Source organism: Malaclemys terrapin, chromosome 3 (assembly GCF_027887155.1).
Source record: "Malaclemys terrapin pileata isolate rMalTer1 chromosome 3, rMalTer1.hap1, whole genome shotgun sequence".
Classification (NCBI taxonomy): Eukaryota; Metazoa; Chordata; order Testudines; family Emydidae; genus Malaclemys; species Malaclemys terrapin.
Genome location: NC_071507.1, coordinates 123524860 through 123549508, shown reverse-complemented (window position 1 = coordinate 123549508; position 24649 = coordinate 123524860). Strand labels below are relative to the sequence as shown.

The 24649-nt window shown below is 43.2% G+C and overlaps 1 protein-coding gene across 1 annotated transcript in view; it reads right to left on the bottom strand.

The window, feature by feature from the left end:
• Positions 1 to 9076: 9076 nt before the first annotated feature.
• The window catches only part of LAMA4 (laminin subunit alpha 4), a 127987-nt gene continuing 112414 nt past the window's right edge, over positions 9077 to 24649 (bottom strand). Inside the window, exons 31-38 of the mRNA XM_054022623.1 lie at positions 23702 to 23892; positions 21381 to 21570; positions 20394 to 20549; positions 18565 to 18724; positions 15742 to 15872; positions 13236 to 13329; positions 12755 to 12874; positions 9077 to 10825 (exon numbers count right to left, since the gene is read on the bottom strand). Of these exons, the coding sequence (XP_053878598.1) occupies positions 10680 to 10825; positions 12755 to 12874; positions 13236 to 13329; positions 15742 to 15872; positions 18565 to 18724; positions 20394 to 20549; positions 21381 to 21570; positions 23702 to 23892 (1188 nt within the window). The 3' untranslated portion in view covers positions 9077 to 10679. The remainder of the gene's footprint in view (positions 10826 to 12754; positions 12875 to 13235; positions 13330 to 15741; positions 15873 to 18564; positions 18725 to 20393; positions 20550 to 21380; positions 21571 to 23701; positions 23893 to 24649) is intronic.

Here is a 24649-nt window from a genome sequence, read left to right as displayed (position 1 = left end):
GTCCCTAGTGTAGTGTTAATCACAGTCCACCGATATCCTACTACATCTCTCTTTGGTGTAGTACTATACCACATCTGTTGGTCAAATACCTTTATGTATTTCCGGGAGGCATTAACATTAATGGTATAAGAGGGGGTGTATTGCAATAAGGTACACGTCACTTTATTAGTCACTGGAATAATTTCTATGCAGGTAAAATTTCCAGTGGCAGAACAAACTCTTTGGGTATTTGTTTGATTATTCACTAGTTGGGTGACCAAATAACAATAAGGGCCTCTCTCATTTAACACAGTACAAATTCCAGGAACAGCCATCATATCTACTTCACTATAGAACCCATCAATTGCAGTTATTAATTCTTGGGGTTCACTAGTAGTGATATCATGTACTTTTATTTCTACTGATCCATTTGTTTTCCATTCAATTGTTTGCTCATATACATTATCCTGAACTTTAAAGAATAATTTCTCTGAACAAAATTTCAGTAAATCAGTGAGATGTGAAAGTCTTGGCCAATGAGTTTCATTGGAATGTATAGTACTGTTTGTATCTGGATAAGTTATAGTGGTGGTGGCAAGGGTCAAGGGACTAGTGGTGGGTGTAGTGTTTGTAGTGGCAAGGCGTTTTTGATATTCATCATCTGAAAGCCAATTAGGGAGGGCAGTGCATCCTGAAGGTACCTGTCCATAAGCACAGAGCCCTGATCCTGGAAAAAATCCACCCCACCACTGGACCCCGCATTACCAGGAACGATCCCCACAATTCCCTCCTTGCTAATAAACAATGCTCTGTCTCTTCCACCAGGGCCAGTTCTTAATGTCTCTTGTAGTCAGGAATCCCTGGACTTTGGTGGTTTTAGCAGAACGAGTGTTTCTTCTTTTCTTCTCCAAAAGTACTTGTGATTCAACATAGTACAGGGGAGAGGTTACTAGCACTTCACCCTGTACTGGTGTGATTCCTTTAAAAAAATTCAAAGGCGTTGTAGATCTGTCAGTGGACAAGGGAGAGGTTACTAGCACTTCACCTTGTCCTCCTTCCCTGCTGTCCAGGAGGCACAGCAGAGCTAGCAGGAGAAATAGGCTGATCATCAGCTGGAGAATCATCTCCAGGTGGAGGGGTCTTTTTGCAGTGAGAAGCATGGGTCCAGGTGGGTAGTCCTTGGCACTTCACAGCAGTGTTGGTGGTTAACAGGACTTGGAAAGGGCCCTTCCAGCGTGGAGCCAGGGCAGTCTTTCGCTGATGGACCTTTATGTAGACCCAGGCTCCTGGTTCCAGCGAGTGGCAGGGCTGCACAAGATCCTTGGGTAGTGCTTCTTTCACCTGTGTATAAAAAGACTTAACACATTTCATTAGTGCCTGACAATACTTAAGCATTGTGTCATCCATTAAATGAATGTCCATCTGAGCTAGGGTCAGTGGGGGCGCAGTTGGTAGTCGCATCGGGCGCCCTGTCAAAATCTCATGAGGGCTGAGTCCAGTCTTTTGATTGGGAGTGGCCCTCATACTCATTAGTGCCAGAGGAAGGGCATCTGGCCACTTCAAGTTTGTTTCAGCACAAATCTTGGCCAGTTTATTTTTCAGAATTCCATTCTGGCGTTCCACTGCCCCGGCAGACTGCGGATGGTGGGGACAGTGAAGGTTGTGTTGAATCTGCAAAGCTGCACATAACTCTTTTACAATCTGTCCAGTAAAATGAGTTCCACGGTCACTGGGATGCCAAATCGTGGTACAAAATCTTGAAGCAGAAGTTTCACAACAGTCCTGGCATCTGCTTTCCTGCAGGGAAAAGCTTCAACCCAATTTGAAAATACATCCACCAAAACCAATACATATTCATAACCACAACATTTAGACAGTTGAATAAAATCAATCTGAATATTTACAAAAGGTCCCCAAGGGGGAGGGTGAGCTGCCTGCCTAACTTTAACAGCTTTACCAATGTTATGCTGCTGACAAATCACACATTGTTGACAGTAGTGATGTGCAATGACCGGGAACCCGAACGCACACCAATCTCTGTTAACTGCAGCAACCATCCCCCCCTTTGCCATTCCGTGGTATACACGAGCAAGATAGGGCATTAGCATCTTCGGTGCAACCAGGCGACCAGCTGGGGCACGCCAAAGATGGTCAGGGTGTAGAATACAGCCATTAGCACTCCAAAAACGTTTCCCAGCTGCTGGTGCTGCTTCCTGGATCTTGGCCAGATCCTCAAGGGAGGCTAGTGGAGGCTGCTCAATCAAAGCACAAGTATATTCAGCCTGAGGTGCAGAAGGGGCCGCTGCTTTGGCTGCAGAGTCTGCCAAAGCATTTCCACGGGTAACTTCATCATGAGGGGTCTGGTGAGCTGTGCCTTTAACAACAGCTATAGCTTTGGGCAATACAAGGGCGTCCAGAAGAGCAGAGACATACAGACTATTCTTAATAGGAGAACCAGTGGATGTCAGAAAACCTCTATACTTCCAGAGCAAACCATAATCATGTCCCACTCCAAAAGCATCACGAGAGTCTGTATAAATTGTAACTGCTTGATCCTGAGCTAGAATGCAGGCTCGAGTTAAAGCCGCACGTTCGGCCACTGGAGAAGAAAACACAGAAGGAAGGAAAGCACTTTCAATAACACCGTGTGCAGAGCACACAGCATAACCAGCAACCAATTGACCCTTAGAATCTGGCAAGCACGAACCATCCACAAAGTAAATAAGATCAGGATTTTGCAAAGGCACATCTAGCAAATCATCTCTTGGATGGGAGAGGACTGGTGTCACAGACACACAGTCATGTGGGTCTCCGTCCTCTGGCCCAGGCAACAAGGAGGCAGGATTTAGAACAGGGCAATGAGCCAAAGTAATATGAGATGAAGACAACAAGACAAGCTCATATTTTGTGAGACGAGAAGTGGATAAATGCTGTGTCTTAGATTTTAACAAGAGGTGCAGCCACAGCATGAGGGACAGCAACAATCAAAGGAGATCCCAAGTAGATTCGGATACTTGAACAGCAAGGGCCGCTGCAGCCACAGCACGCAGGCAAGGGGGAAATCCAGCTGCCACAGCGTCTAGGGCAGTACTGTAATAAGCAATGGGACGGTGTTTATCTCCGTGCTTTTGCGTTAATACAGCCAAAGCAAACCCATTACGCTCATAACAGAAAAGAGTGAAGGGTTTAGCATAATCAGGAAGTCCCAGGGTGGGTGCACTGGACAGGCCCTGCTTGATAGCAACAAAAGCTCGTTCAGCCTCTGGAGACCAAGGAAGAGGCTCAGAAGTACCTGACTTAGTCAGATCCTGTAAAGGTTTAATCATTGTTGCATAGCCTAAAATCCACTGTCTACAGTACCCAGTCATGCCAAGGAAAGTACGCATTTGAGAAATAGTACCAGGCCTAGGCATATTAAGAATAGCTTAAATCCGAGAATCTGATAAATGACGAGTACCAGGAGAAATATCATGACCAAGGTAATGAACCCTGGGCTGACACAACTGTAGTTTTTCCTGGGATGCCTTATGACCCTTAGCAGCTAAAGCAGTCAAAAGAATCAAAGTATCAGCTTTACAAGATTCAAAAGAAAGGGATGCCAGCAAAAGATCATCCACATACTGTATAAGCACTGATTTACCTGGAAAAACCACATCATCCAGATCCTTCTTCAGCATTTGGGAAAACAAGGATGGGGATTCAGTATACCCTTGGGGTAACCGAGTTCAGGTGTACTGGCATCCTTTATAGGTAAAGGCAAACAGATACTGACTCTCAGGGTGGATGGGGATAGAAAAGAAAGCTGAACAAAGGTCCACAACAGTAAAGTGGGTGGCTGAAGGGGGAATACAAGAAAGAATCGTAGCTGGATTTGGAACCACAGGAAAGGAAGGTAAAACAACAGCATTAATCGCGCGGAGATCTTGAACAAACCGATAGGTGTTCTTTCCTGGCTTCTTTACAGGAAAGATAGGAGTATTACAAGAACTGGTGGTGGCAACAATAATATCCTGCTGTAATAAAGACTCCATTACTGGGGCTATACCTTCCTCTGCCTCAGGACGCAGAGGGTACTGGGGAACCCTTGGCAAAGCTTTAGAAGGATCAACAAAAATCTTAACTGGTTCAGCGGTCTGAATCTGTCCCACTTCATTGGCATGCTGAGACCAGAGATGAGGAGGAACTTGTGATAACAAATGCACAAGGTCAGGGCTACGAGTTGTTGGTAATTTAGCTGGCTCCTCTATGTGGAGTGTAGCCAACACTAGATTGGTATTCTCATCAGGAACCTGTAAGAATACGCCATCTGGTGTGCAATAGATAGTACAACCTAATTTACACAAAAGATCCCTTCCCAGCAGATTCACAGGAGAGGAGGGGCTGAGCAAGAATGCATGCTTGTTAGCAAGGGGCCCTAGTGAAACCGCAAGGGGTTTTGTGACAGGATGCAAAACAGGTTGATTTGAAATGCCAACGGCATTTACAGACAAAGTTGACAAAGGAACAGAGGGAAACTCCGAGGATCTTAGAGCAGATCTACTAGCTCCAGTATCCACAAGACAAGTAACAGATTGTCCTGCAATTTCACAATTTACATAGGGACCTTCTTGATTAATGGGAATTAAAGGATTCATGATGCAGTTACGTTCCCTCAGGCTGTCCTAGTAAGAGGTAGTTGGTGGGGTAAAAGTAGATGCTTCAGGATTTGGAAAAGGAGGTGGAGGGTTCTGAGATAATCGGGCTGGGCATGCATCTTTCCAGTGTCCCTCTTGGCCGCAAATGTAGCATGCAGTGTACCTGGGCTGGGCAGGATACGAGGGACCTTTCCCTCTTCCTCGCCCATGACCTCGTCCTCGTCCTCCTCTCATTCCCCCACGGCCCTGGTTTTGATAAGTTTCTAACTGCAAGGCCAAAAGTTTAGTTTCAGTATTCTCTTTCTTCTGCTCTATGCAAGCTGTACAATGATTGGCGACTGTCACCAGTTCAGAAAGGGGTTTAGTTTGCCAGCCAATACAGATAGTTCTTAACTGCTGCTGAATCTTTGGTAAGAGTCCCTGAACAAAAGCAGCCCCTACGGCTTCTCTGGCATTTTCAGCTGGCTGAGTGATTCCCGAATGTTGTTCAAAAACCTTAGTCAGTCTATCTAGATAATCAGCAGGGGACTCTCCTTTATTCTGTTTACAGTAGGTGATCTTTGTCCAATCTGTCTTCTTAGGGCAGACTTCCGTAATAGAATTTAAGAGACGGTCCCTAGCCTCTCTCAAATCACGGTCAATTCCAGGGTCAGCACCTGGCCAAGCTGCCTGTCTGGTAAGCCGTTGTCGAACTTCGGCTGGCATAATCATTCGTAAGAGTTGATTAATGTCTGCCCAAGATGGATTATAACACTGAACCACCGTCCGGAGCTCGTCTCTAAATTTTTCTGGCTCCTCCCTAACATTAGGAAATTCCTTCACCAAGGTTCTCAGATCTCCTGGTGACCACGGGGCATGCACTGTAACCAACAGTCCCAGGCAGTTCTCTTAAAGGATCCTGGAGTGTCTGGGCTAGGCTTCTAGTAAAGTAAAGGGTACCCTCCTCAGAAGGACCAGAGTCGGGAGAGCTACTGGGAAGATCAGAATCACCCCTTTGTGGTGAAGAGGAGGATTCTCTCATAGGAGAAGAAAGAACAATGTGTGCAGCTGATACATGCGGTGGTGAAGCTGGCACTGCCGGGTGAGATTCGTTAGCAGACTCAGGCAGTGCAGGGGGAGGAGGCAGCACGGGCTGCTGCTGCTGAATGTTACTGAAAAAATCTAAAATGTCCTCAGCAGTTTCCTCCTCACTCTCAGCCCTAACTAATTGGGGATAAAGAGGAGCAGAAGGAATTGCTCGAGCGGAAAGACAGCCGGATGTCTTGCATTTAAGCTGTAAATGTTGTACTTGGGCTTTTAATTTTTCCTGGGAGTCCTTTAGACTCCGCACTCGAGACTCGTGGAGTCTCTTTGTTGCTTCCTCCCACCAACAGACAAATTGCTCCCACTGTGTATCAGAGGCTTTTGGTGAAGCCAGGGTTTCTTTGAGGTATTTAAGTTTATCTAAATCGAAGGTACCTTCTAGTGGATATTGTTTAGATGGATTTGCACGCGTGTAAAAATTCCAACTATCTAAATACCTGCAGGTTGTCGGACCATAATGTACGTACATGAAATAAGCTGGGGTACCCATAGGGGGTGAAAGGGAATGCTTAGACTGTCCCCCACCCATTTTCCAATCACACACACAGGGAGGAGGATGCCCTGTCCGCGCTAGCGGCTTATAAACTAAGGATCTCCCTACAGGGTATTCACACAGGAGAGACTAACGAGGATAGCCATGACCTCCTACATCTCCCTTCAGCAAAGAGCGTCGGCTAATCTCAGAGAGACGGCGCCGCTTACTCTGTTGCATCCAGTGAGATGATCAGACTGTCAGTGGCTCACACAGAGAGGAAAAGGGGAGGGAAGATGGGTTCACACACTCCTAGACCCAGGTAGCCTCCTCGCCGGACGATGCCAGGCCGTGTCAGCCCACCGTGGGTCGGATCTCCTAAAAGATCCTCTAGTTACCGGGCTTGCGTTAGAGTAGTTCTGGTCACGAGCCAAAAGACTTCGCAGAGTACTCTGGGCGTCTTCCGGTAACACTCAATTCACACTGTGCACACACACCACACCACACACACACCAAGGCCTTATACCAGGTACTACTCCCAAGTACCTCCAGGTACTATTCCCAAGTACCTCGATGCATCACTTGAGGCGGTAAAAACCCCTCCTGAAGTGGTAACAACCCCTCAACACCGGTGCATACCTATGCACCTAGCATATGCATACAGGGGGCGGCAAACAATTCCCCTACTACGCCGCTCTGCATCTGACCTTGCTGCACAGTGAATAAGTTTGGATGGCGTGAGCCCAACAGGGACAGACGGCCCCACGGACAGTCCTCCTCCGACACCCCAATAGAGATTTTAAAAGGTCTCTTACCTCTATTGTGGCGCCATGGGGTTCGAAGGGGAACGATCCGTAGCAGCTGCCAGTGCTTCTGTGGGCGTTGCCATCCCGGACGAGCCCCCAAATTGTCGGAGAAAAACTGAGTTCTCACTCTTTTGTTTAGGTACAGCAAGTCAGATGCTTTATTAACTCTCACAGTTGTGCAGAGGAGAGAGCTAAGCAGATCTCTCTCAGGTAACTAATTACAGCAAGCATTTATACCTTTCATTCACAGAAATAATGAGGGACAGCTGCATTTTGTCTCCTTGATATCTCATTTCTAAATTGTTTTGACTCTTGCCAACATACAATATTTTCTATACCTTATCTACACAAGGTCTCCTACACCTTCTATACATACCAGGTCATAATGACTTACTACACAGTTCTTTCTCACCCGCCTTACACATTCCTCGCTTCTATAAATCTCGCGTTATCAGGGTTATCAGGGTTACAGTTAGCCTGACTCTTGCTAACGAAGCCTGACTCTTGCTAACGAACTGTCATGCATTGCAGTTCCCTTCTGTCAGTTCTTTTCTCTGCTTCCACACCCTCCTCCCCTCCCACTTTCCTGACTTTTCATAGTTCTATTTGCTCCATTATGTCTTCCACTTTTTGCCCCCTCTGTAATGGAATAGAAAATACCTCATTTAAGATAGCCTGAGCATTAAAGGATCTTATGATCAACACATCTAGTGTGTATAAGCAAGCTCTGTGACCAGTCCATATCTGGCACAGAAGTACATAACATGGTTTTAGAAGTGGGAGATGAATCCACACCTCCATATGGAGACTATAAACTACTTGTAATCCTCATCAGTAGAAAACCTCTGGATCAAGTACCGCTGAGATGGCAACGTCTTTTGCTAAGGTTAGTGCGATGAAACCCAATCGCTAAATATGTTCATGGGAAAAATCCGGTAGTAGCAGATACTCTGTCACAGAGCCTAGCATTGCTGTGACCTACCCATGAGCTTGAAGATGATGTAAAGGTGTATGTGGATATGGTGGACTCATACAGACCAGTGTTGGAAAAAGAGATTACATCAGCTACAAAAAGAAACCTCGACAGACATGCAACCTCAGGAAGTTCTACGTTACTTTAGGAATGGCTGGCCCAAGTATCTAAAGGACACTAAGGAAGTGGCATGAGACTATTTTGCGCACAGGTGCCAGCTTCCTCCGGGCCCCTGGCCCTGCCGCCACCTGCCCTCTTCCTCTAAGCCCCCACTCCCACTCTGCTGCAGGCTCCACCCCCCATCCCTTCTTCCAACCCCCCACTGCCACCCCGCCTCTTTTCCCTGCTCTGCTTTTGCCCTGCCTCCTTCCTGCCTCTTCCCACCCAGTTCCACCCCCTTCCCAAGTGCATCCCATCCCCACTCTTCTCTCTCTTCCCCAGTGCCTCCTGCATGCTGCAGAACAGCTGAACTTGGCAGATTGGAGGCGCAGGGAGGGAGGGGGAAGAGTTGATCGGTGAGGCCACTGGTGGGTGGGAGGCGCTGGTTCTTGGAAAGGTTGAGGGTCCATACTGGGGATGGTGGCAGAAACTGGGAATGCCAGGGGAACAAATTTCTCCTCCACCTCAGCCATGTAACGATTCCCTGGAATAGACAATACCATCTGGGGCTCCAGTATTTTTTCTTTGCAGGCCCCCTTTCTTTGGGCAGACATGGCGAGGAAGCCAGAGGGGCTGCTGGGTATCAGTATTAGTGTGGAGGTACAAGGCCTTTCATGCAGGTGGTCCTGGACTCCTGCAGGTCTCTGGGGAGGGTAAATCCTGTACCCCCTGATGGGGTAGAAGATTGAGAAGCGAGCGTCATAGAGAATTCCTCCCCAAGACAAGTGTCGGGGGGGGGGAGCTCCTGGTCCTATATATTTCAAAAGGAGTAGGATCAGCCCCCCTCAGCTCGATTAGCTTCTGATAAATTAAAGGTGGAGTAAATTGAATATTAACATTTTTGTGAATTCTAACTGAACTGTGTTTTTTGATTCATGAATGAACTTCAGGTAGCAAGATCTGACTAAGCAGGGAAAGCTGTCATCATTCTTTCCTACAAGGCACATTGAAAGAAAAGCCCCATTACACACCCAGGACAATTTTTGTTTATTCCCAGAGCTCAAACACTTCTTTGGAACAGAAGTGAGCTGGAAGAACATTCTGGGTTTCTGCATACAAATAAAATACACAGTAATGAATATGTAACACCTGTCTTTTACCAACATTTAATAAACAATAGTTGGTATATGCCTAGGAGATGCAAGCATCTGTTATTCTTGGCTATACCTGCCTGGAAGCAGCAGACAACCTGAAAAGGAATTTTAGCAACACCAGTGGTGAATCTGCAAAACAGTGAATCTGCTGTTCTTTTCTGTCCTGCATTGGAGGGTTAGAGATTAGCAGGATGGGGAAGGTTTATGGCAGTTGAGAGGATGGTTGGTAGGAGTGGCAATGTCGGGGAGTCAGGTTTTCTAGGGGACCTGAGCAGAATGTGGCACTTGAAGGCAATTGGCTGAGTGCTTATTGGGATCCAGGATGCGCTAGATTACACTAGGCCTAGCAACTGCGGTACTTTTCCTTCTTGCCTCTGAGTAGTGGACCACTGGATGTGCTACCAAGTACTGTGTCAGAGAAAGGTTGGCATACCACACACACCAACGATCTCACAAGGGGGGATTATTACACTTGTGTGATGGTGTTTCTCCAGATGCTTTGGGACTGATTCTTCTCTGGTTTACACAAGTGTAAATCAGGAGTAATTCTGCTGAAGTCAGTGAAATTACTTGTTATACCACTATAATCAGGTCCTGGATCTTTGTGTATTTATATGTGTATATTGGATATATTAAAATTTAGATGAAAAATGTAATAAAAAACTTTAAATTTTGAAAATTTCAATCAGTTCTTACACACACGTGCACGCACACTCTGCTTCCTATGTGAGGCAGTTTGTCCTAATATTGTTTAGTTTATGTAACAACTATTATGTATATTAAAAACAGTAAGTCCTGCTTCACCTCATGCTAGGATTCAAACTATTACATGGTGTCAGATGAGAAAATCACTACAAAAGGGTTCCACGAATTCACCTGGAAGTAGAAAGAAATGGGTTCTAATTTTTTTATTGTTTCCAAAAATTCTATGGTCAGCATAGTCCCATTTTAGCTGAGCAAAGAATAAATGAGCTCCATGTAAAAGAATCTTGCACACAATTGTTTACACAGTAAGTCTATTATCTAGCTTTATTCTTTAATGCATATTAGCAATTCTTTTCAAGTTAAACCAAAGTTGGTGATCAAGGGCATTTGTATGGTATGGAATGAAATGATTTAAGGTCTCTCTGGAAAGCAACATATTTAAAATCATTTGCCTTTATTCTGTAATCCATCAGCATTTTCATTGACAGCGTGATAGGGCTTGCTACAAAGATACTGTAAGAATTGTAAAACTTGTTCTTGTGGTTTAGTAAGAGCATTGCAGAAATAACATCTCTGTTTATTCTTCATGTCTTTTCTTTCCACACATAGAGATTTCAAGTGAGTGACCCTAGGCATAACAGCTTTATCATATAAAGACCCTTGATATATTTTCATTTTCCCCCAGCATCGGTAATGGAATAGAACATGGTTTCTTTTGCGTGTTTTTTTCCTTCAGTGCTGTAAAGAAGTTTGCAGTGTTGCTGCTGTGCGGTATCAGGCTGTTGGACACGTGTTGATGCTCACAGCACCACTGACCAGAGCTGCTTTACTGAAACTCACTGGCTTTCCATCAATCACAAAGTTACGAATGCAGCCGGTGAAGGAGCTGCGTGTGGTCAGGCTGGACGTTAGAAGGGACTCTGGAAGAACCAAAGAAAAAAGGAGAATTAGAACCAATGATGACAGAATGATTTACAACAATTTTAAATAAAGCTGGCTAAATTCCAAGGGACCAAATCTGGCTCTCTGGTACATACAGGCAATCTCAAATATTTGTATTTTGCAGATAGATTTTAAGAGACCCAAAATCAGTAAAACAGTATTAATAATAATACTTACCTTTTTTATAGCGCTTTCCATCAGTAGATCTCAAAGCGGATTATCAAGGAGGTTAGCATCATTAGCCCCATTTTATGGATGGGGAAACTCAGACCTAGAGAGGTGAGGCAACTCACCCAAATGGCCACTGGCAGAACGGTGACTAGACACCAGGTATTCTGAGTCCCAGTGCCGTGTTCTATTCACTAGGGCACCCTATGATATATCTTGGGTGTAGTCAATACAACAAGAAAACTGGAATAAGCCTAATTCTACAGTATGGTTTTGTATGGGGCTAATCCTGGTTTGTGAAACTGCCTGATTTAGTAGCATGATTATTACAGCTGGTCAGAAAGTGGAAAAATATTCCCCTCATTTTTAATCAAAATTTGTTTGGATGGAAGTTTTCTGATCAGCTCTAGCAATTGCAAGAAAAGTGATTCTTGAGAGCTAATCAGGCTGCCTTGTACTGCGGTTTAGGGCCTTAAATTTGGGCATTGGGTGCCTAAGTTTCTTTCTAGATCTGAGTCTAATTTTGTAATTTCTTGTGATGTAACTAAATATAACTAAACAAAACAGACGCATAGGGTAAATGTGTTAGCTGTTTACAGTACTATATCTACATTCAGTTTTATGCTTTGTTTGTTGTAGTGAAGTTCATTATTGGATACTTCTGTTCCAAGATGATGATAATATCATGGAGTCAATATGTAATGTCTCGTTAGTATTTTATAGCTAATGCAGAATTGTAAAGTTCTGTTATCACAGACCAGAACAGCGTTCACAATTACCACATTATATTACATATCTGGGTAGTTTTTGTGATGATTGTTTAGAAGTTCTAAGAAAATTCCAGTTTAGAATTTATGCACAAAGGTGTGGTTTCCTTCCGACTCATTTCCTCCCTCTCACAGTGTGGGATGAATGAGAGCATCACACTCTTAAACTACTAATCCAAGATAAGGAATATAATAATATAATTGTATTGTTAATGCTATTCTTGATTGACGTTCATGGCACAGAGAAATAATGCTACATGTTACCAAAGAGAAATGCAGATTTTACAGAAAGTGATTTAAAAGTCAAATTACATCCTGATGACTACAGTTTGCATATGAAAGCGCAACAGAATAATGAAAGTAAATATAGTAATCTTGGCCCACACCACACAGATGGTCTGAGTCACAAAGTCACATTAACAGACATCTGTGCATTGGAAATGGACAGAATAAGAATTTTCATGTTGTGTATTCAATGTTCAAGGGAGTTGTTGCTTGGAGGAGTTGGAAGGAGCCTAGCAACGCAAGACCTGGAGACTAAAGCTATGCGGGAACTGGAATTTCTGTCCCATAGAAAATTTCACATCCCCTTCTTCCCCCTCCCCCCCAAAAAAGTTCATTCCAAATTGGAACAAAAAAATGGGAAAAGCAATTTTTTTTTTTCAGGGCCAGCAAGTCAGCTCTCCAGATGTCCAGCTGGCTCCCCAACTATCTCCCCAGCTGCCTGGAATGTTTAGATTCCATCAAATCAACAGTTTCTGGTAGAAAACTGTTCTTTCACCTCTCCCTAAGCCGTGAAATTTTACTAGGACATTAGGTCAGTTCTTCAAAATTTGGGATTATGTGAGGAAAACAGAGAGCACAGAAGAAGGGTGATTTTCACTATCTAGAAGAAAACTAGACATTTCTGTTTCTGTTTTAAACCATGTTGGCATTCGGGTACAAAGTTATAACAACTCTGATAAGTCTTACCTGGCACACCTCCAACAAACACAGGCTCCCTCTGGTCAACTGCTTTTGGATTTAGAGGTCCTACTACATGGTTTACCTCAGAGTCCACATCCAGCTGCACCACATTAGAGGCTCTAATCACTAGAATGCAAAGCAAAATCTTGTCAAAAAGAGCCCTAATTATAAAATATATCATTTATGCTTTGTATGGCATCTGAAGATGTCTATTGGATCTGCTGTACAGTATAGGCTAGATTGTCTATGGCCCTTGTGTAAACCTCCCTTGGCTTATAGAGTGCAGGCCCAGGATGCACTACTGTCCTTGGGCATGGACTGCTTCTTCCATGCAAATTTGCTTTGGGGACTTTTCATCCCAAATGCTGGTGAGGAGTTGAAGGCATGATCTCTACTCCCTCTGCTCTGGCCTATGAGAATGGACAACCATGCAGGAAGGATCAGGTTCCACCACCCTTCACAGTGTTAAGATCTGAGATTTACTCACCTGCAATTCTGTGCCACATGCCATCACAGAGACTTTGTTTTGGTGTAACTGAGGTTGAAAAGTCTCTGATTCCGTTATTCAGTTTCACTATAACCTGGGGAAAAAACAATGTAATGCATACTGTAAAATCTTTTCTTTATTCCCCTCCCATCACTTCCGCCCCCCCCCTTTTTTTTTCACCTGGTTGTTGCACTAATGCTTGGTTCCCACTTTAAACATTTATAACTTTAAAAGTGAATGAACCAATTTCCTTTACACTAATTCTTAAAAGATCTTTAAAATGAACCACGTTTCAAGCTTCTAATTTCAGTAGTTTTTACAACATTTGTGTTCTGAACACAGGGAAAGATTTTTGTTTTGTTTTTTTACTCTCAGTTAAAAAAGAATATACCTCAACCAATTTCACTCAGATTTCCAGAACTGCTGCCTTATTGATTATTTTTGTATTACTTAGTGCTTACTACTACACAAACACTTAGTAAGCGATAGTCCCTGCCCTGAAGAACCTACAATCTAAACAGAGAAGACAGACAAAGGGTAGGAGAAAAGAAGTATTGTTCTCTCTGTTGTATAGATGGGGAATCGAGGCATAGAGAGCTTAAGCAAACTGTCTAAGATCACAAAGGACATCTGTGGCAGAGCTAGGAACTGAACCCAATTCTCCTGAGTCCAGTGCCTTAATTGCAAGACCACCTTTCCCCATAAAGATTGCAATAGCAGTTGTGGAGCAGCTCTGTCTGTGGCAGAGTGCAAGATTCCTTCTGAGGACTCACAACTCATGCAAACGCAACCCATTTACTTGAGCTGTGCCCTTAGAAATTGGCCCTTAGGATATGTCTACACTGCAACTGGAGGTGTATTTGCAGCTCAGGTAGACATACATGCGCTAGCTTTGATCGATCTAGTACAGTAAAATAACAGTATAGCCACGGTGGCATGGGCAACGGCTTGGGCTAACTTCCTGAGTACATACCTAAGTTCTTGGATGGGATTGTATGTGGGCAGCTAGCCTGAGCAGCTGTGGTCACACTGCTATTTTTAGTGCACTAGCTCAATCAAAGCTAGCGCACGTATGTCTACCTGAGCTGGAAATTACACCTCAATTGCAGTGTAGATGTACACATATAATAATCACAGGTTGTCCACTGAAAATGATTAAAAGAAATCACTCAACTTTCATTGTAGAGGAAATGCCAGTGATAATTAGGGAACATTTTTATTTTTGTCTGGAGGGTACCAACATAAGAAACCTCAATAAGCCTCATCCTCTTTTTGCTTCCCCTAGGCCTTGGCCAAGTTTATGGGCATCACTTGCAAAATCAAATTCAAAAGGCTTGGGGAAAGGCCTAATAAAGTGGTCAGGTGAGCTGATGGTGGTGAACTAAGATGGGTGATGGTTTAAAAGTAAGTGAAAAGGACTGGCCATTCTGGTTTATCTCCTGCAGAAGTGTCTGTCAATAAACGAAACAGAAAGCAATTTTCAAAAAAGAGAGAGCATTGATTATGTGCTTAAAGAAAAATTACATCAGAAGAATATAGCCATTTGCTAAGGGGGTAACTGCAGGACCATTTTGGTGAGGGTCACTTATGCCTTTCCCTACCACATCTCATCTGTGACTCCCATCTATATTATATGCATTGTAAAGATCACACTGGACCAGTCATGTATAGATCCATATGTTAACAGTGCCATGACAGCGACATCCTATGCAGCTGCAAAAGGCTCAGAGGTTAATGTCCCCTGTTAATTTATAAAGATCAAAACTTATTACAGCTCTATCCTCCATGCCTCAATTTCCCATCTTAAAAGTGGGAGAAATGATTCTTTCTTTCTCCAAACATTTGTCTGTCTGGGAGCCTCTCTTATTATGTGTATATATTGCATTTAGCACTATACAACCCCAGTTTTGGTTGGGGTCTCCAGGTGTTACTGTAATACAAACAACAAGCAATAATAGCAACAACTGTTTAGAGACTTAAGCCCACTGTTTTCAATTTATAGTTTTCCAGAACCCTGGGGTGGGGGGAGGGGCGCTCTGATTATCAGCCCAAGAGTCGTGGGAGCACCCCCTCAACGTGTCTGCTAAAAAAAGATGAGCACAACTCAGACGTCTCTTTTAACATGCAGTAAATAAAAATGTATTAACTCACCAAGAAAATGAAATCAAGTCACCTTCCTTGGAACTGTTATACATTTTTAATATGCAGATGAAAGAACAGCACCAAAGTGTCAGTGTTCCTTTTCCCTTTCATCTGTACATTAAATATTAATTGTTGCCAATAAAATAATTTGATTTGATATTGGCTGATAAATATTTATGTACATTAATAGAAGTATCTGGGTTGTGCTTAACTGCTTCTTGTTTAATGGGGTAATATATTTAGGAGAGAAAGAAGATTCAAGGAATACTAAATTTGTTAGACAAAAGCTGCATGTAGCACTGAATCCAAGTACACTGTAGAGGGAACTAGGCAGAACAGTGAAGAAAATGTGACCTTCTTTTACCTGTCCTTGTTTCATGTGCATATTCAGGTACTCCCCATTCACACTGTGACCATGCATTAGGATTCCCGAACTGCTTCGGGGGCGTATTTCCAAAACAACTTCAAATTTCAGGCCTAAACTGAAGGATTCATCTGAGGGGAGAAAAGTGAGCAGTCACACAATGTTATTTCTATACCCAGACTAATTGTGAAACTGGACACCTACTACATTGTAGCATACAGTTCTAATGCTGACTTCTGGTTTTAATATCGTCATAGATATTTTAGTCTTGAAGATACTTTTTGACAGCAAAAGGGAAAGTAGAAAATTGAGATGTTCTAGGCAATTTTGCCTCCAGGGCATAAGCCTCACCTCATGCAGCCTCCTTGTGTGAAACTGGCTTGGCGTGAAATTCTGCAGTTCTAACTCAGGCCACATCTATGCGTACAACATATCTATGCGTAATAGGCAGCAGGTTTAAAACAAATAAAAGGAAGTTCTTCTTCACGCAGCGCACAGTCAACTTGTGGAATTCCTTACCTGAGAAGGTTGTGAAGGCTAGGACTATAACAGAGTTTAAAAGAGAACTGGATAAATTCATGGTGGTTAAGTCCATTAATGGCTATTAGCCAGGACGGGTAAGGAATGGTGTCCCTAGCCTCTGTCTGTCAGAGGGTGGAGATGGATGGCAGGAGAGAGATCACTTGATCATTGCCTGTTAGGTTCACTCCCTCTGGGGCACCTGGCATTGGCCACTGTCGGCAGACAGGATACTGGGCTGGATGGACCTTTGGTCTGACCCAGTACGGCCTTTCTTATGTTCTTATGTACAACGGTGCAGCAGCATAGCTGTACAGATACAACTGTACCTCTGGAGCCCGTCTGGTGAAGATGCTCTATTCCAACGGGAGAGAGCTCTCCCCTTTGCATAAAACCCCACCTCCACGAGCGGCATAAGCTATGTTGGCGGGAGAAGCTCTCCCGCCAACATAGCGCAGTGCACACGAGTGCTTATGTCGGTGTAAATTATGTTGCTTAGGGGGGTGGAATATTCAGACCCCTGAGTGACATACATTTTGCCAACGTAGGCTGCAGTGTAGACATAGCCTCAGGCAGTGGGAGTTTTGCCTGAGTAGAGACTGCAGGATTCAGTAGCACTAACCCCGTCCTCCAAGCCTGTGGCAGGCTGTGGAGCAGATCAGAAACAGCCAGCAACCCCCCTATTTTCTTGAGGTGTTGTGGCCCAGCTTCATCCTCTGCTTGCCTAGTGCCTATTGGCACAATTTGTCCATAAGACGCTGCCCAGAACAGAATACTGTTCAATAGCCTTAAATAACTTAAACAATTTTGTAATACATACTGCTAACCCACTTCATGACATACAGGAAATCTTTTCATTTGCCTTTTGAGTTAAGTATTATTTAAAAATTCAGGGGCAGATCCTCATAGAATCATAGAATATCAGAGTTGGAAGGGACCTCAAGAGGTCATCTAGTCCAACCCCCTGCTCAAAGCAGGACCAATTCCCAGCTAAATCATCCCAGCCAGGGCTTTGTCAAGCCGGGCCTTAAAAACCTCCAAGGAAGGAGATTCCACCACCTCCCTAGGTAACGCATTCCAGTGTTTCACCACCCTCCTAGTGAAATAGTTTTTCCTGATATCCAACCTGGACCTCCCCCACTGCAACTTGAGACCATTGCTCCTTGTTCTATCATCTGCCACCGCTGAGAACAGCTGAGCTCCATCCTCTTTGGAACCCCCCTTCAGGTAGTTGAAGGCTGCTATCAAATCCCCCCTCATTCTTCTCTTCTGGAGACTAAACAATCCCAGTTCCCTCAGCCTCTCCTCATAAGTCATGTGCTCCAGACCCCTAATCATTTTTGTTGCCCTCCGCTGGACTCTTTCCAATTTCTCCACATCCTTCTTGTAGTGTGGGGCCCAAAACTGGACACAGTATTCCAGATGAGGCCTCACCAATGTCGAATAAAGGGGAACGATCACGTTCCTCGATCTGCTGGCAATGCCCCTACTTATACAGCCCAAAATGCCGTTAGCCTTCTTGGCAACAAGGGCACACTGTTGACTCATATCCAGCTTCTCGTCCACTGTGACCCCTAGGTCCTTTTCTGCAGAACTGCTACCTAGCCATTCGGTCCCTAGTCTGTAGCAGTGCATGGGATTCTTCCGTCCTAAGTGCAGGACTCTGCACTTGTCCTTGTTGAACCTCATCAGGTTTTTTTTGGCCCAATCCTCTAATTTGTCTAGGTCCCTCTGTATCCAATCCCTACCCTCTAGTGTATCTACCACGCCTCCTAGTTTAGTGTCATCTACAAACTTGCTGAGAGTGCAGTCCACACCATCCTCCAGATCATTAATAAAGATATTAAACAAAACCGGCCCCAGGACCGACCCTTGGGGCACTCCGCTTGAAACCGGCTGCCAACTAGACATGGAGCCATTGATCACTACACGTTGAGCCCGACGATCTAGCCAGCTTTCTATCCACCTTACAGTCCATTCTCATCCTCAGCTGGTATGGATTGTTTTAGCTCCATTGACTCCAATGAGTCTTTAAGAATTTACACTTCCCCATAGCGAAAAGAAATTTGCAACTAGTTAACTTGTAAAATATAATTTTTTACATACTGACATTCTCCACACCAACATTAGGTAAAGGATATATCGTGTTGTTGAACTGATGTCTCATGACTCCCTGCACAGTGATGATTAAATTTAAAAAATTCTGCAAATAGATAGAGAGATACCCAACTCTCTCATCCACATGTGAAGTACAGTAAATATTCCAGTCTTATTATTGGATAAATTTGTTCAGTTACACATTACCAAGAATTACATATCCTCCTTCTGATGAAAAGTACGTTCCTGCTTCTGATGGGCCTTCAAAGCAAGGAGTCACACTGAACGTCTGAGAAGCAGAAGTGATTGATCTTCCGTTGAGCTGTAAATTGCTGAGACAACCATTAAAACTGTAGACTGAGTTAATCTGAGGAAACAAAGTGAGTGATTATTAAGTAAAATGCTCCTGGAAGGAAAGTAAGGCTTTCGTCTTTCCCTTTTGATTCAGAGCTCCAGCTGGGGTTGTTTATGAATTGTAGGCATCTGTTTCTCTGTTGCACCATTTCTGCATTAGGCAGGGAAAAGGGAAGGGTGGAGGTATGGGAAGGGACTTTAAACTACCTTTGTGCTCCTCTTACTCTGGGTCCTGCCTGTTCCCTGGTGTCAATCAGACCAACCTCAGATAAGAGCTAACTTGTGCTCTCATGGCCTTCTCTGAGCTTTGGAAAACAAAGAATAGATGGAGCACAGCAGCAGGGCTCCAGCCGCACCCTCTTGCCTTTGGGTGAGGACGGGGCTACATTCTCCGTGTGTGGCAGAGTTACTACCTTGGTATGTGCACCCAAGAATTCCCCAGGAGGAATCCTTGTTGCTTTGGGTTTTGCTTTGTCAAGTTTTTGCTCTTCAGCATCCTCCAATGTGTCTCCAATATGTAGGGCAGACTCTTGGCCTTCATGTAGCTATGTAAAGCTCTCAGGTATCTGAGACGACACAAGTGAAAATCACTGTCTGCTTAAAACCTTCATAATTGACATGTATATCGCAGACCATTATTCTTTATTGCTGTGACTAACAATCAACAACATGAATGTCTTTGTCTTAGCTTTCCCTTAGTAAGGTCTACACCCACTTACACATCCACCACATGCCCTCCTACCCAAATTACTAAAAGAAACAAATACAAAAATCCTCAAAGCCAAGCTATTGTATTACCATCTGAGAAGGAAGAAAGTAAGGAGGGCGTGTTATTGATATCTTTAGGTTTTAGAGTGTTAAGGAGGCTCTCCGATACAATGGTGACGGGCCATAGAGATGATATTAGATTAGACAAAACAGACAAATAATCTGGTTATAATCAATGACATGCTGAAAAGAGTTCTCAGGGTATTGCAGCACATTTGGTTCTTTTGCCACTGAATCAGCTGGGGTGATGCATTTTTGCCAGATTGCACTGCCTGTTCCTTTTTTGTTTGTTTGTTTATGAGGAAGCAGATTTGAATAGATGGCAAAACAAAATTTCCCTATTCCCTCATAGGCAAATGGGAATAATTTTTGTGGGAGCCCCTTGTTAAAATGTTAGCAGCACCTTTCTGGTGTAACTCTACTATCAAATAGTGTGGTTTTGCTGTGTAACTTCTTTAGAAGGAAAACAAATAAGTCCTAATCCTTGTCTGTGGAGAAGCATCTTTGAACCACTCTGCAGATTCAAAGCCCTAACGTCAGTTTAAATAGCCATGTGAGAGGGATCATCCCATTTTAGAGGGATCTTCTAGTGATGCAGAGCTGTCAGAATGATTCCTATGCCATCTTTTCCATTCAGCCTGCATAATGGGCATGACCAGAGGAAAGGGGTGTGACTGCTACTTCTGTGGTGCTCGGTGATCCTTGACTGCCATAATGATCACCTGGCTGGTTTAAGGTTTTGCTACGGGTCCAGCCCAGTACATCACCAGCCCAGGATCCAGGAACACAGTGGTGGCTTAGACCCACCTTTCACCCCTGCCCCCTGATTTGTGCTGTGTGGTCTTCAGCCACACCTGAGGATCGAGGCCAAAATGTATATTAGTAATTTCAGATACAATATGTGTCTATTTTACCTGGATATTTTTTACAGCTTTTCCTGGAGCCACACCCCCTATATAAAGCGGTCCACTGACTTGCCATGTATTATCAACGGAAGGAAGACTTTCTTCCAATACTCGGAGACCATCAATTATCAAACGACCAGTATCTTTTTCCCGAACAAATATCACCTTGAAAGAGAAAATTTATTCAGTGACAATTTAGCTATTGAAGCAGATGATAATGAAACTGCTGAGGAAACATAACTGTATAACAGAAGGAGATGAGAACATGAGATAATAGCAGGGTATTAGAGAAGATTGTCTGATTCAAAATTTACAAGCTGGCTGCACACTGGCTGTATTTAAACTGTTAATCTTCTCTGTTGGACAACCATCTCCTCCCATATATAAAAGGCTGGCAATGCAACTTTTGTCTTAACATTTTGTTAAACAAAATAGAACATTGTATATAGCCAAGATATTTAGAGACAAGGTGAGTGAAGTAATATCTTTTTTTGGACCTCACCCACCTTGTCTTTCTAATATTCCAGAACCAGCGTGGCTACAACAATGCAAAGAATATATTTACACATACATATATATGTCTTATATTACATATATTGTTCACATTTAAGGTGCCCTCACTGCCCTCCCAGCTCCTTTGTCTCAATACTGCTTCAGATCACATAACCTTCTCTTCCAGTTCTAAGCCTTTCCAAACCTTGCTTGGCCTCATTGTTCTGATCACCTCGGCCTCTTCCACTTGGCGGATTACTGTAACTGACTAAACTCCTTAGCCCCCAGTTAATGACTTGGCAAAATACTCAGATCTACGTGGTGGATTTTAAAATGTTAGCAGAAATTTCTCAGCATATATGCAAGTGTATGTGGTTATGGACAAAGACTGACATCCCCATGGAAATGAATTGTCAGATTAGAAGATTCTCCGCTATGGTTTCCTGACGCATGTATCATCATATAATATCACCATCATAACATCAATCACTTTCTTCAACTTACATTGTGCCAAAGCCCATCATTGTACTTTTCTTGGCTTTTAATCCTTAGCTTCTGATGACCAACATTAAACATAAAAATCAGCCGGCCATGGGCAACAAAAAGGGTGATGAAGTTGTTTTCCTCTTGATCAGATGCATAAAAGATCATTCCATGGGATGAGTGAGTTTTCAAACTAATGGAGAACTGTGATCTGTCAAATAAAAACATGTCATTTTAGTAACAGAGCAGATGTGATTGAAGTCACCATGCAGAGAAGGGAGAATTGAGATCTGTCCCCTTATGCCAGAGAATGTAGTCCTTGTTTATGCAAATTATGTTTTAGATGTACATTCTATATGGTTATTCGAATAGAAGGCAGAGCTGATACCAAGCAGAGGAAAATCCATCTCACAAAGAACTCATCTTTTGAAAACCAAAACCGAATCCTAGGGAGTGAATAAAATCAATACAGATCAATCACAAAGACGTATATACGCATTTCTTACATGCTGTGACAGAGTGGTGGACTACAGCAGCTAATCCAGCACTCTGATCCCTACAGCTTCCATGAGTTGCCCCGCACACACCTGAATATGGGGAACTGTGCCAAATTGATAGATTGAGGCTAGGCGGGGGAGAGTTAAAAGCTAATTACCTCATTAACTCAGAAGGGACCAAGGCACAGGAAAAAAGTATGAAAAGGGGGCAAGAAAGGGAAAGAGCTGTAGGCTGGTAGAGCCAAGGCCATAGGAGGTCTCTCCCCTGCTGGGGTCAGAAGCCTTAGAGTCCCAGGATATTCGTAAAGCTGCTGTACAATCTGCAAAGGTGGTGGACATGAATTTTATAAATAAATCACTGTGTGTTTCCCCTGAAGAAAGTCTCCAAATTGTTTGGTTGGAAAGAGGCTGGAGTGGACCATGCCTGCCACATCCCTGCAGTATTAAAATAAAAGGTCTAATTGCCACAGTGCTTAAAATGTCATCTACATTAAGACTCCCAATATGGCAGGGTTGGGAGAGTTAGTATAGTGGAGGCCTGAGTGTTCACTAGTCCGGTCCTTTGTGTTACAGCAGTGGTGGTGCTGAGTTCCTGCTCTCTCGCACTTCTCATTTAGTCCAAGGGTTAGCTTGGCACCGCTCAGGATTTTCTGTCAGATTTGTTGAAATGCTTAATGTCATATACACTCGCCCACAAGGATACATTTTAAAATGTCAAAGTCATGGGTATTTTTAATCAACATTAAAATCATGAAACCTATGACTTCCATACTTCCATGTTACTTTTTAATAAATACATAAACAAATGCAGCATTAGGGAGGAATAGAATTTGGGTTCTCTTTTGTTGTTGTCTGTCTCACATGTACTACATATTGAACTTAAACATCAAGGTTGCAATAGTTGTTTGTAAAATACTGTATTGAAGTAAAACAAATTCAATGGTTTCATTGTGATTCAATAAATGCCATTCTTCCCTCTGAACCAGTGCCCCAGTATGCTTAGGGGCCACTGTGTTGTTGAATCTGATGTTTTTTGCATAAACGTTAAACCAAGATCCTGATCCCTTGTGGTCATAGACTATTATATAGCGCTTTGTGTGAGAGTATGAGCATTAAATATCCTTGCCATGCAGATTGAACTACACTATATAGGGAATTACCTTCATTACCTACAATTGCACTGCTGTTTGAATAGGACATGGTATCCTTTGCTTCATGTGCTAATCCACCAGGCAGTGCTGCTAGACAGCTGCCATGTTCCACTGGGAAACTGGGGAAGTGATTGTTATATAAATACGTTCATTTCAGGCCATGCAATTCTCCCTGATGTCATTATTGCTTATGTGTGCAGAGAGAGACTGTGATATAGCCTGTGGTTGGACATGTGCTTATGGAGGGAGTGCATTATGTACATATATGATATTGTAATAGTATTAATATTGAGTCAAATCCTGCATTTCTTACTCAGGCTAGGCTCCTATGGACATTTTTGCTGAGTATTGATTGAGTCAGGACTGCAGGCTTTGGCCTAAGTCTTTTTGCATTGTGATATGGGAGGGATGCAGCTGGCTTGCTCAGAGGTTTAATATATTATTATTAGCAGTATTATTGCACTAGCATCCAAATTGCAATAGGTGCCATACAAGCAGTTAGGGAGGCACAATTTCTCAAGACACAAAGCAGATGAAGAGCCCATGAAAGGGATACAGGATATAAGCACAATAACCAAGGTAATGGCAGCAAGTACATCTTGTTAGTTCCAAGTTCTTTCTTTCTTTGTTTCCATGGCTCTTTTCTCTGAGAGTAAATTGTTTTTATTTCTCAGGTCACTATGTGATGCTTTACCTGTCACTGAAATTCTTTGGTATGTGGTCAAACTCTTGCCGGCTGTTTGCTATTCCTCCAAACTGGTTTGCATGTTCAATTGCTGTGGGGTTCTTGGACAACTGGCAGTCAGGGTCTCTTTGCACACTCATTTCTTGATCTAAATTTTTGAGGCCACTTGCCTTTGAGGTTCTTTCTTTTTCTCTTCCCACCTTCATACAAAGAAAGCCATTAAACAAGTGTTTAAAGTGGATGTGCATATGATGAGCAGAGACAATACTGTTTACCAACTGGCAGGTAATATTTTGCATTGCTTATAAAAATATCTAGAGTTGTTCCAAATCTAATCAATATATCTGTCCCCAAATAATTCTATTGTATTTAATTTTCGGCTCCATGCCCACCACTGATGCAAAGAAACACAGAATTTCTAACTGCTTAGCCAACATATAATGGCAATTCAGTTCTTATGAATTTGCCAGCCTGAGCCCCTTGTGGTGGTCTTTCCTCCTTTTAAGGATGTGAGCTCTGCTGCAATTCAGCATAGCATAGGACCTCAATCTCAGAATACTGGATTAAGGTTCTCATTTACACCGATGCAAGTTGATTATAGCAGGTGGAGTTGCATGGAGGTAGCTGAGAGCAAACACTAGCTCACTGCCTTCACTGCCTTAAGACTAAAGAGGAAACAGGAGAGGGAACTTTCTGTCACACTTTTTAGGAGACCTCAGAAATTTTGTTTTCCAATTCTACTAGGAAAGAATGATATGACTGTTCCCTGAAGCTGAGGCAAATGCAGCCCTGTAAATGTCCCGCAGTAGAAAATTTACAGTGGATTGTCCTTTTGTTTGTTATAAAGTCAAACAAACAAACAACCCCCCCCCAACACACTAACAACCCCAAACAAAAACTAGCAAATTATACAACTGACACCTTTTTGATCCTTTGGCTAAGAGATCAAGTGTAGTA